Source organism: Gopherus flavomarginatus, chromosome 3, assembly GCF_025201925.1.
Source record: "Gopherus flavomarginatus isolate rGopFla2 chromosome 3, rGopFla2.mat.asm, whole genome shotgun sequence".
NCBI lineage: Eukaryota > Metazoa > Chordata > Testudines > Testudinidae > Gopherus > Gopherus flavomarginatus.
Window position 1 is genome coordinate 19,021,640 of NC_066619.1, and position 13,950 is coordinate 19,035,589.

Below are 13,950 nucleotides of genomic sequence, written 5' to 3' on the forward strand. Positions count from 1 at the left end.
CACTTTGCATAATTACAATAGGCCCTCAGAGTTATCTTTTATATTTCTAGTTTCAGATACAAGAGTGATACATTTATACAAACTGGATGACCACACTCAGTAGATTGTAAGCTTTGTAATGATAACTTACAAGAGACCTTTTGCATGAAGCATATTCAAGTTACATTATATTCATACTCATCAGCATACTTACATAAAATCATATGGAGTGCAACATCACACATGGTCACTACCTCGTTCCTCTGCTGTACCATCAATTCCATGGACCCAATGTAATTCATTTAATGCCTCCTACCATGATAAACACCTAAAAGGGAAAACAAATACAAGCTGAGATTACCTTAAATAAGATCTGCTTTTCACAGTGCCACAAAGTAGCTGAACAATATCATACAGGTTTCAGAGTGGTAGCCATGTTAGTCTGTATCAGCAAAAAGAATGAGGAGTACTTGTGGCACCTTAGAGACTAACAAATTTATTTGAACACAAGCTTTTGTGGGCTAAAACCATTCCATTACACTTCTGTGTGTTTAGAATCATAGCTGCTTAGTATAGCAACAAACAAACAAAAGGCTGCTATTGTTTTGCTTCTGTTGGCACTGCAGAACCAACAAAGCTATGAGAGGGGAAGTTCGATTCTCCAGGGGCATGGGCTATCGTTTTGTTCTGGGTTTGTACCACACCGAGGGCAAGGGATTCCTGGTCCAGCACTAGGCCTCCTTCGCGCTACTGCAATATGAATGATAATAATAATAATAATTAATAGCTGTTAACTCCTAATTGTGTTCCAAGTGCAAAGGCAACTCTTTAATTATAAGCAAAGTATAATTGATCAGGAAGTAACTAGGAGAGACTATAAATCTAACGCCCTGTGGAGCAGAACTGTACTTAAAAAAAAAAGCAGAGAGGTATAATCTAGTGATGGAACGGGGCATTTATTCACATTAATCCAACTGACACTAATTAATTAACTGTACAGATAAATCTGTGTGCTCTTTTAGACATTTACCTCTCAGAGTCAATATTTCCCATTGCTAATGGAAAATGTAAATAAAAGCATATTGTTGTTTTATATAGTTCTAACTCCCACCAATTCAACTATTAGTTTCTTTGCATAAAAACTATGAGAACATTTCTGGTTCTTCTAGTTCCAGTTCTTCATCATTTAATGTTGGCTGGAAATGAGAGTTTTAGATTCTTCTCTTGATAAATTATCTAGAATACAGAGTAACAGATGTCTTCAGAATGCAGCAAACACTGGTAGGGCAGGAGGTATATTAGAATCTTTCTTTGGGAAACTAATGGCATATTCATATCCTTTTGGTGTTGGAATCCTAAATTAAATCACATTAGCATCAGATGAAAAAAATCACAACTTTTGCAGTCAAAGACTGTTGTCATTTCTGTTCCACATCTCTCCTCCCGCCCCACCCCCACATCCATATACCCTGCCCTCCCTTCCCCAAAAAAACCCTTTCAAACTTTTCGGCTCCCATATCATTTTATGAAATCAGGCTTCCTCTATTCAACTCGGATACTTTGGTGATGAAGGATCACAGGGGTTTAATCATGCATGTTAATGAGATGTCTGGCCACAGTCCAGCAAAACACTTTAAGCCCATGCTTAATTTTAACTACTGAATAGCACTATTAACTATACTGGGATTAGTTAAGGTTTTAAATTTTACCATGTGCTTAAGTGCTTTGCAGGATCAAGCCCCTATAGAAGTAAATTGATTGATTACACATTTTGCCTTATATGAGGCAGCAGTTTGTTTGTTTGTTTTTTTTAATGGTTTTCTGAAGAATCACTACATCATCTCTAAACAACTCCCTTTTGAAAATGTTGAGTGTTTTTCCAAAAGATCCAATACAAATCCATAAAAAGACTGCATGGATGGCTTATTTACCACCTGGTTATCAGATTGTGATCAGGGTCCGGGGGGCACACTGAGATTGCTTATTCAGAGCAAACTGCAAAGAATGGGGTGGTAGGTGAGCCCCAAAACTGATGGTTATTTCTAATCATTAGATTCACCAATCCAGCAACCAAACAGGTTCTACAATACCTTGCTGGTTACTCGGAAGCCAAAAACACAGCTCCCTTAAAGCAGCTCAGCCTTAGGCCTACACCCCAGACACTCAAGTCAAATATGATGAGGATTATGGAAAATCTTCTTCATCGTATCTAAAATTCTACCAGTCTCAAATGACCTGACACATTACCCACCAGGTCAATGGATATTTCAGATCTTACCCAAATACATGCTTACAGCCAATTCTTATTAACTGAACTAAAATGTATTAAAAAAGAAAAGGAGACAGAGTATTGGTTAAAAGATCATTACATATACAGTTATGAGTAAAGTTCTTAGGTCACTTTCACAGTAGAGATGGTGAGCTTTTGAGTTGCAAGAAGTTCTTTTCAGAATCAGTTCATCAGGTTATAGTCCAAAATAGGCAAACCATGTCCAGTATCCGAGTGATCCAGACTGGAGCTAGAGACCTCAGTCTTGAGGAGACTTAAATTTCCCTGACGAAGCTTAAAGCAGATCTCCGATACAGGATCAGGGCCCTAGAAAATGTTTATAGACCTCTGGTGGGCTATGATAATCTCTTGACAGCAAATATTCATTGGGTGAAGAATAGTGGCTTTGAAGTAAAATGTTCTATTTCCTATGTATACAAGGTAATTAGTTGCATTCATCAGCATAAGGTACTTATCCATTAAGCAATTCATAAACAGTTTACTACAGATTTCAAACAGAAACATAGTCAGTGATATTATTACACCCAATTTCCATGTTAATGTTAATATCCCCTTTTGATCTCTGAATCAATAACATAAGAAAGGCCCTACTGGGTCAGATTAAAGGTCCATCTTGCCCAGTATCCTGTCTTCCAACAGAGGCCAATGCCAGGTGCTCCAGAGGGAATGAATAAAACAGGTAATCCTCAAGTGATCCACTTCAGCAAACTCTGGTTCCAAGATCCTAGTCAGTGACTTCCAGCAGTTCAGCAGTTTGACTTGCTTTAATGCTTGGCAGCAAGGCTGTACTGGTTAATATTATTTTTTGTATTTAATTAAAATTATTTAAATATATTATAATAAATGTAGGCCTTAAATTTCAAACTTAATTTACAATAGGTTTATTTTTTAAAATTGAACCTCTACTTAATTTAAAAATAACGTTTTAAAAAACAATCTGATTTTGATTAAAAAAAAAAAAGAATCATTGATTTTTATCCACTCTGCTCCATGGCATTTGCATCCTCCAGTAGCCTGCAGTCACTTCTCATGGCCACTCCCCATCCACCCTTTGCTGAGCTCAGCCCTAGAGATTCGATCGCTTTTGAGCTTTCTCTGTAAACTGATCTGTCTGTCCCCTGGCCATTGCTGCTGCTTTGTCCTGGAGCAGCCCCCTCACCCCCCCCCAACTGGGGGGAGGCCAGGCAGTGGCACTGAGGCCCCCTTCACCAAGGATTTGCAGTTACATCTGGGCTCCAGAGGAGTTCTGCTGGCAGGGGAAGTCTCCCTGGGAAACACACTGAATCTGCACACCTTCTGATTCCACCCTCCCCACTTCAGGGTCTGCACTGGCCTTCTCTGGGCCACAGGCTACACAGCCCAGGCTCCAGCAATGACTCCACCGGTGATTCTGGCCCATTCCCCCTCTCTACCTCTTCTCCCCTCCTTCACCATCATAGTCAGCCCCAGAGGCCCCTGTCCTGGCAGCCACTGGCCATAATGCCATGTGCCGAGGCTGAAGAGTGTCACACCTTTATCCAGCTGAGGAGGGATCAGAGACTTTGAGTCTGGTTCCTTCTAGAGCCAGCTCCCTGCTATTCACAGTACAGAGCGCAGGTCGCCAGAGCAGACACGTGGGCAAAGGTACCCCCACCACGCTAAAGCACCTTGCGGGGACACACTGCGAGGTTGTTGGAGAGGTGGTGGGCTGCCACTGGGCTGGCAGGATGCTTCCTTAATGGCTCTGCGAGACCTTCTGGGGTGTGGGGTGCTACACCAAGAATGATATAAGCACAGGGAGCAACCCTGGGGCTGCTTGCTGAGTTGAATATAGTTGAGTTGAAGATAAAGGATAGTAACAGACAGGAACCATCTGGTTACATTGTTAAGCTCTAACAAGATATAGGTAAACACAGACCAATACAATCACTACCTTCCTCCAACTCTTCTAAGAATACAAGTCTACATTTCAAAGCTCTAGTCAGTCTAATATGGCTTGGCTCAGGGCATGGCTACACTGGAAACTTCAAAGCGCTGTCGCAGGAACGCTCCCATGGCAGCGCTTTGAAGTATGAATGCGGTCACGTGCGAGCGCTGGGAGAGAGCTCCTGATAATCCATCTCCACAAGAGGATTAGCTCCGAGCACTGGGAACGCGGCTCCCAGCACTCGGACCCTGTTTACACAAGTGCTTTTCACACCCCTGAGGCAGCAAGTTAGAGCGCTGTAAAATGTAAGTGTAGACAAGCCCTCAGTGTCACACAGGTGGAAGAGCAAACCTTTTTTGGATATATGAATATGCAGTTGAGATTGTGTTCATATCACTGACCAGCGACTGCCAGCAGCATCCATTTTATACTGACAGCTCACTGATCTCATTGCATATTTCCTGAGGAGAGATGAAAAGCCTTTTTCCTCTTTGAGAAGTAAAAGACAAAGAGGATCAATGTGATGTTGTAAAGTAAAACCCTAACAGTCACCGGATTTTTCATGGAATTCTGACATATGCATTAACTTCATATAATGGAATTGTAAGAAAACATCATAATGCCCAACTGAAGTTTGTAAATGTCTTCATGTTCTTAAAGTTTATAGCTGCAATTTTGAAGGAGAGGCCCTGAAAGGACAGAAGAAACATCTTGTATTTTCAAGGCTTTGACTTTCTTCTTCTAGGTGTTAACATTCTCTGTGATTGTTTTCATCTTCAAAGTGTCCTTTCTATACCCACCATTTGTTACACCTGTCATGAAGACTTATTACATACAAAAAAAAGGCTTGTCAACATCCTTCACAAGTCTTCCCAATGGGCAATTCCATGAAATAGTTGGTACTGTACATTTGAAATTCACAAAATGACCTCTTCTTTTTTATCTTTTCTGGTTTCATTTTTGAATTTCTTTCCCCACAACATCAAAGTTAAACAAATGAAACTTAGGCTCTTTGTAAAAGTGTCTCCCCTATAGAATAAGTCAAGCTACTGTTCATTATTATCTGGGAAAGTCATTTTTAAAAGCTCCATTTTTACTGACGATGTAAATATCTTTATTTCTTTCATTTTTTTTTACTTCTAGTGTAAAAAAGTCTAGTCTTCAAATATTTGTCATATAGTTTCACATTCCGTTCCCTTGAGAGGCACCATCTCACTTAATGGAGACATTCTGCCATGTAGTACAAGCAAGCTCAGAACTGCATTTAAACAGTTAGAACACACATTTTAGTACAGTTAGTGTCAAATAACCTGTTAGTTGTCTTTGATCCTTTTGTGATTTCCTGTTGTAGTTGTTTGGAACTGAAAGGGAGGAAGAAAAGACCTCTTCACATTGCGATATACATAAACCCAGAAACCCCTCCACAAATATTTAATTCATAACAATAAAACCCTCGCATTTCTTTATTACTAACTAAAAAAATAAAGATTCAAGTTTGGTCTGTCACCTTCTTTATAGTCAGAAGCATCTGAGACATAGGAAGAAAGTGTTAAATGAAATGCTTAAATATCTTTCAGTGTGTCTGTAGTACCTTACGTAGACATTTATGGTCCAATCCTACAGAGTGTCTCACAGTTCTGTTAATGCTGCAAGGAAATGGCTCCAGTTCTTACAAAATTAAAGACTTAATTCAGCCCCAAGGTATATAATATCTATTATAGATTAAATATATTTATATTCTATATTGAAACTATTTATGCTTAAAGTTAAGCAGGTGTTTAAATGTTTTGCGAAATTGGGAGCCTGTATAGGAAATAAGGCCCTGATCCTACAAAAGTTTATGCATGTGCTTAACTTTGCTACTATTAGTTGTCCCTTGGAAACCAAATACATGTATAAATGTTTTCAGGACTGGGGACTAACTTAAATTCTGCGGAGTCTGTTGGGAACTGTTTCCTTTTTACAGGCAAACTCTCTAATCACTGCTGCTATGTGTTGATCCTTCCTGCAATGGTAACTGGCTAGTTAATTAGTTAACAGCTTGACTTTTACCTGAGCTCACTTGGTCTCTTTCTTGTGGTCTTTTAATGTCTACCTAATTAGCTTTTAAATCCCTGGAGAGTGTGTAAACATTCAGTCAGCTTCTGCCTTTTGAGCCTAGCAATTTCTGACTTTAAAATGATTCCCAATTTGCAAATTCCCACTTTATGGTGAAACTGGGAAAATAGAATATGTGAGTAATAGATACAATTGTTAACCTCATCAAACATAGTATTTCCTCTCATTCTCAGTATTGTTCAATGAAACCTTAAAAGAACGTTTTAAAAACTCTCTGTGTAAAAGAGGGGGAAATACCACTCTTTAAATGTCTGCACCTTTGTGAATGAAAGAGTTATTTTCAAAAAAAGAGATTGACACTAAAAGTAATAGTTATACACGTGACATGTTAGAGTCCTGGGGGTTGAGTGGGGAGGAATTGGCTACATGACTTACTGAGGGTAAGCCCTAAACATTCCATGATCTGTACTAGCTGGAATGGAGAAGGGGGTGGGGAATTCATTTAGAATTAAAGTTGGCTACATGTTATTGTCCTCCAATACTCTTTATGGAGTCAGAGGATTCAATACCAGTAAGTTAAAAACTGGAACCAATAAGGTGTGCCCATACAATACCTCTTAGAGCAAAATTCTCTTTTCATATCCTCTCTGATGCCTTGCTCAGATATCTCCTATATCTGATATATATCTCCTATAATCAGTTTTCAATTGATGTTTATGGCTGCACACTTGTAGGAAGAACAGAATGTAAGAAAGGGATGTAGGAATTGCCATATTGAATCACACCCGAGTGGTCCATCTAGTCAGGGACCCTTTTTCAGTGGTTAGAACCAGATGCTTCAGAAGAAAGTGCAAGAAATCCTATAGTGGACAATTATGGAATTATCTTTCCATTGAAGATACTGCTTCCTACACGCAGGCAGCTGGTGGCTGGCTTTCATGTTTAAACATTAAGGTTTATATCTCTTATGTTCTGGACCTGATTCAAAGCTCATAAAGTCAATAGACTCTCATTGTCTTGGATCAGCCTCCATGCCCCTAATTTTCAGATGTGTTGAGACATTCCCATCCTCCAGATGATGTCAATAGAAGCTTCAGGTATTGAGCACTTTTGTACTGAAACTTAGGAGTGTTCTTATAATCCAGGTGACTTCCCATGCCAGTGAATTCTATATTGATTAAGAATTCTGTAAAAATATATCTCCTATAATCAGTTTTCAATGTGATGTGTCCAAATTTCATTGGATGTTCCCCTTTCTTGCCTTATGAGAGAAGGTAAGTGTAAGTGGACCATTGACTCTGTGCTCACCATGCCTGATTTACGTACCTCTAACATGTCACCCTTTTATTCACGTCCTCTCTGAACTAAACAAGACTAATATATTTTGTGGCTGTCTCTGGAACCATTCTATTACTTCTAGACCCTTTTGGAGATAGACTGACCAGTACTGAACATATCCAGTGAAATTCTGGCTCCTCGGAAGTCAGTTCAAGTTTTGCTATTAACCTCAATGTCCATAGAGTACATAATATACTGCTGTTACAAACAGTTACTTGGTGTCCATATCACAGCATCTAGGCCACCACCCATGCAAACACATATATTTACAGTTATCTTCATTTAATGATGTTACAGAACACTTGTTTGCCCACCGATGTGCAGTGCTGTTGATATATAATGCAGAGTGACGTAATGTGCTCAATAAGGCCTTTTGAAATAAAACACTAGCTGGAATTCTCACCTAGCAGCCATATGCTGTATAACTAATGAGCAAATGAAGTGTTTAATTAATAACCCTTCTGAGAAATAAAACTTTAAAATGGAAATTCATGCTGTGGCTACTTAGAACTACACCTGAGGAGCACTGTCATTTTTCTCTTCATGAGCCAGCGGTTCCTATTTTTCTTCTAAGGGTCCTGCTGGGTTTGGAAGCATTAGAAACTAAATGGTTGTTAATTTAATTAGTAATTCATTTGCATACATTAGCTTACTTAGCTCATCAACCTTCTGTGTCCAGTGTATTTATTGAAAGGTCGACTTGGTCTTTTCAATATTCTTTGTTTCTTACTTGTATGTACAACTAATCAAATTACATACAGTGGGTGTTTTGATTATCGTCTGTAAACATTTAGTGGGGAACTTTAAATGTAGGTTTACTTAAGTAACATTTTCTGGTTGTCATTTTAGTTACAAGCTTTAGAAATTGCCTGTTGTTTTTGTGAGCTGAAGGGGAAACAAAATGCTAATTGTCATTTTGGCTTTTCATTAACAATATCCAGGAGGGAACATCTGTCTTTGTTCAGAAAAGCAGCTCTTTAAGGTCAATTACTATAATGAGTTACATATGAGTAACAGGATTTTTACCAGGGGATTTACAGGTACAAATATGCATTGCAGCAGGAATATTATAGCAGAATATTTCTGCAGTTCACATAAACTCGTTCTCCTCCATGTAAAATGTCTACTTTCTCCCCAAATCCATGAAGATCAAGCAAGTCACAGGATGAAGTCATTTGCTGAAAGAAACATTATACAGTACATCTGCGTTAACCAGGGAACAAGCATGCTTCAAGTCTGACTTGCAATTGTTTTGTTTTATTCTTCATTATGTTACAGTGGTAGCCAAAGGTTCCAGTCAAATTGTACTGCAATAGGAATCTGAATAAATATATATTTTATTGGGCCCTTTGGGTGCTAATAGAAATAAAAATAAATCCTACAGTTACAGAGGTCACAGTTGCACTCTTTTTCTTCACAGGTTAATGCAGATGTCCTCTTAGTGCTTTAAAAACGTATAAGAAGATCTGGTCCCTGCCCATACCTGCTTACAGTTTATTGTATTCTTGATCTGTATTACCATAGCACCTAGAATCCCCAGTCTTAGACCAGAATCCCATTGTGCTGGGCGCTGTACAAACACAAAACAAAAAACAGTCCCTGTCCCTGGAAGCTTCCGAGCTAAGTATAAGAAAAGACACAACAGATGGATACAGGCAGATGGGGAGTATGAGTGAACAATAAGACAATATCGGTCCTCATGATAGTCTATGATCTCTGCACACCAGCACCTAAACTGTGTTTTTACTTTTTTTAATCTTTAATATTTTAAAATATTAAATGCTTAATTTGCGCATTAGTTATATAATCTGTGACTGCCGGATGCACATTCCAGGTAGTGTCTTATTTCAGAAGGCATTACTGAACACTTTACATTACTCTGCTTTCCATTTAAGCTGCACTGCACATCAGCATTCAAACAATTGAAGTAAGCTCTAAACCTATGTGGATGCATGGTTCAAGGCCAAGATGCTATGGTCACAAACACCAAGCAAGTGCTTGTGACAACAATACATTATGTATTGTATAGACAATATATTGGGAGAGCAGGCTTGCATTATTTTATTCTGTACCACATCAGAGGAATCAAGGACATATGTTCCCATTCAAGTTGTTCCTGCATTCCATTGAGCACTGGTTGGAAGAAGAGGGAGGAGGAGGAGGACCTAACACTTATATAGTGCTTTTTATCTCTAGATGTCAAAGCACTTTACAAAGGGAGGGCAGTATCATTATTCCCATTTTACAGATGGCAAAACTGAGGCACAGGGAGGGAAATGCCCTGCCCAAGTCACCCAGCAAACCAGTGGCAGGGCTAGGAATTGAACCAGGGTCTCTTGAGTCCTTTAAAAGCCTATAGGAACCATGGGCAGCTAGGCATAAATAAAACAATGCTGACTGAATTCAGAGCTTGCAAAAGGCACTGCCTGGATAGTACTGAAGATTGAAATCCTGTTTTATCCACAATAGATACAGCAAAGGACCCTTCACTGTGTCTCAACTGGGACCCAGGGGAACCACTTTTGTGATTGCAATCAATTGTTGGTCTCTCCAGTGAGACCTCCAACAAGAGTGGTAACTAAATTGTGGGGTTTGTGATATGGAGGCCCAAGTCCTTATTCACCAAAACATTTCAGCATGTACTTTCAGAATGTGTGTATGCCACATTGAAGTCACTGGTCATATGTTTAAAGTTCGCTATGTGCGGAAGGGCTTTGCTCAGTTGGTGCCCAGCCTTTCACAACTGGACTGAAACTACTCTACTGTTTCATATATAGTAGACCACTGAACATTGATCACTACAAACATTTGCAAAATTCCCACCTGTGACCCATAGGTGAAAGGTCCCCAGTATTGTGGGCATGGGTCATGCAGGCTTCACAGCCAGTTCTGGTCCCGCTGCATCATACAGACAGATAAATACAGAGCGCATTTTGAAACTACTGTACAAACAAAAGGGTATTAATAATTTATAGAGCCAGATCCTCAGCTGGTGTAAATGGACATAATTCCATTTAAATCAATATGGATATGCCCATGTACGTCCTCTGACTCATCATGTTTTTCTTGGTGTAAATAGAATGTAAGAGTTCGGTTTTGGATGAATTCTCATTTTATCTTCGGATCTTTGTTTTCTTCCTCTGCATGCCTTGCACCATGTACTGATTTCTTATCATATCAAATGGATTCTGATGCCACAGCCAGGTCCAGAAATTGCTTGGTCAAACACAAATTTTAAAGAATGCGTCCACGAAAGCAAACAAGAGTGTATGCATTCACTTCCATATCAGCAGAAATCCTTTAATAGGGGAGGGGGAAAAAAACCCTCTTCCCCTTTGAAAATTACTTTTATCTGAGGAACTGGAAGCTAAACACATTTTCTTGCTTAAAATTTTTACTTGAATTTGTGACATTTAAGAGATTGTATCTGTTGGAGATAGCTGTGTTGTCTAGTCTTTCTTGTAAGTACTGGGAAGTTTGGAGCGCCAGTTATTGAATAACTTTTTTAGCTATTAAACTGGAGCTGGCAAAGGGTTTTTATCTTTTTAGTGATCTCTTTTAGTCAGTATTGACTTTCTTTTTTTGTTGTTATTGTTGTTTCAGTTAAACTTGTACTATCAAAGAGACTGACACTTGGGGAGTGTACATACATGGGTCTCTTTTCTTTTTAGTCCTTGTCTTATAATTCTTTATTGGAAGTTAATGTATTTATAACTAATGTGCTGGGGGGGGTCTCTAATGAGGGGGGAATTTAATTCTATCTTTGCTTTTTTGTGTTTCCTTTGCTGCGGGTCCTTTAGCTCTGTTATACACATTTTAAACTAATTAAAAATGTGAAAACAATTCTTTGAAATGCAGGAAAATTAATCTGCAGCTTTTGTCCCCAGACTACTCACCAGAACTGTAAAAATACTAAAAACTGTCATGACTGCTATCATTTATTGGGAGGAGGGGAGTACTTTCTCTTCTCCAGCGGCAGCAACTGCCTTTCCTACCATAGTAGAGTTATTCCTCTTGGTAGCACCACTGATGGCCCCAGAGAATTATTTTTCATGATCTATTAATGATCTACAATGACTGAGCTCATCAGATTGGAACCTATTTGGGGAAGAAGAAGAGCAATGAATGATTAAAGTTAAACCCTATAATTTAGAAAGGACAGTCTGGATTTAAATAGTGGCTGGATAATTTGTATGACCAAAACCGATATTTGCTTGTTAAGATGGGATAATCAGTTTTCATGCTTCAGGGCATCAGATATTTCCCACCAGAGTCAGGACATCAGGAAGATGGTATTATTGGTGTTTTATTTGGCCAGGAGGGATGTTCATGTTCCTCTGAGGCACCACGCATAGGCCACTATTAGAGGTAGGATATCAGACTGGATGGCACGATAATCCAATCTGGTAAGGTAAACCCAGATCCTCAGAAGTATTTGGGCACCTTACTCCCAATGATTTAGTCTATAGATGGAGGAGGGAGAGCAAACTGATGTAATAATAGACATAGAAAATATTATATAATGCCATCTTGCATCTTCTCCTAGCATTTTTGATACAACAATCTTATAGCACTTTACAAACATTCATTAATTAAGCCTAAAATGACTCCTATACTGCAGAGATGGTGATGGTTTTATGACCATATCTAAATATAATTCACCTATGTGAGATAGGTAATTATCATTATACCCATTTTACACATGGGTAGACAAAAGCACAGAAATCTTAAAAGCCTTGCTCCTAGTAAAATTATGGGAGATAAGGAGGGGAGGCTGGAGAGCCAGGCTCATTCATTCATATATATTTTTTGGGCTCGATTCTCAGGATGACAAATGAGCTGAATAAAAAAAAGTCTTACACAATGTAGAAAATGTAGCATTGCCCCTAATGGGATCATCTGTGTTAGCAGTGATCTCCTGATAACTGATAGCAGCCATGCTTTGAGAGAGTCCACAACCCTAGCAAGCAATGTACTCTGCCAAACAAATTTCAGTCTGGAGAGTGCTGATAACCTGGGCATATCAACCTAAAATGTACCATAGGGAACCAACATGCTTTGCTGTGGTTGAGTGTCCATAGAGGCAAGGCGGAAGAGAGTCAGATTAAGAGATATTCAAGAGAAGGGATGAAGTAGATGCAATGGATTGAGTTGGCTTTACACAACTGGTACTTCAGTGGGAGCAGAGTTAGGCCAATGCTGAGCACTTTTGAAAATCTCACCTCTAATAGTATGAGTCTTTGATATGTGCCCATTTCCTTAATTAATACTACACATTTTGTTTCATTTTCAAACCATTCCAGTGTCTTTAAAATCAGAATCATATACTCTTTGCAGTAGCCAGCCATTATGTCACCAGCAATAGCTTCCACATAGCCATGAGCATTAGAAACTATTGTATTTTGAGAGGACACATTGACTAGGACAGTGGTTTTATTACCTGTTGTTTTAAAAGATAACATGGGAGAGGACCTTTATTTTCCACCAGAAAAACCACCAGGGACCTCATCACGACTCATTAGACGAGTGGCAAGTGTAGCAACCATTACTTCTCCCACCACCCGCAAGTACTGAAGTTTTAGTACTGGGAAGATTTTAAGTCCTATTTTGGGAGATGAGCCCATCATGGTCTGGCCTCGTGGCAAAAATGGCTTCCATCTGAGTTACAAAGACATCTCAAAATACTTGACAATCTGGATGTGGCAGCAAGAGGATTCAGAGCTTGCTCACAGTGAAATCTAATTGACAGAGTTTCAACAAGTGTTCCAGTCGGCACTGGCTTCCCTTTAGGAAGAAGCAATGTAAGAACATTTGGAAAAGATAATCTGTATTTAGGATTGAAAATATAAAACCAATTATAACCAGCTAAATTAAATGCATTTTGCACAGAAGGCTTAAACCTCATTTTCCCCTATATGTATTATTCATACATTATTATTGTGATTTGTTTCCTCTTTCAGGGCCTAATCTTCCCAAGGCTCAGGTTAAAACAGCATCACTTGGATTAGCTGGAAAAGCACGATCCCCTCTGCTTCCAGTCTCGGTGCCAACAGCCCCAGAAGTGTCAGAAGAGGGCCACAAACAGACAGAGGATCCAGCTAACGTAAGAACAATCTTATAAAAAAAAAAAGTATCTCATCGCAAACCATATTAACTTTAAGTGCAGGGTCATAGCTGTAAATCATATTCTGTCCAATCACTTTAGTTGAACAGCTTCATCTCTGCGTACTTGATGTATTAGGTTATACCAGTGAGTAGCAGTTAAGGAACAACAGGTTTCATCCAAAGCCTGCTAGCGTGAGTAAGATTCTTTCTGTTGACTTCAGTGACTTTGGATCTGGGCCTGTGTCTGATACAGATAGACAGATAACCTGTGTTG

At 39.1% G+C, this 13,950-nt stretch overlaps 1 protein-coding gene across 2 annotated transcripts in view; it reads left to right on the forward strand.

The window, feature by feature from the left end:
- The window catches only part of DCC (DCC netrin 1 receptor), a 933,783-nt gene that overhangs the window by 916,621 nt on the left and 3,212 nt on the right, over window positions 1-13,950 (forward strand). For both annotated transcript variants that reach the window (XM_050944636.1, XM_050944637.1), the window contains exon 28: window positions 13,532-13,674. In XM_050944636.1, coding sequence (XP_050800593.1) covers window positions 13,532-13,674 — 143 coding nt within the window. The remainder of the gene's footprint in view (window positions 1-13,531; window positions 13,675-13,950) is intronic.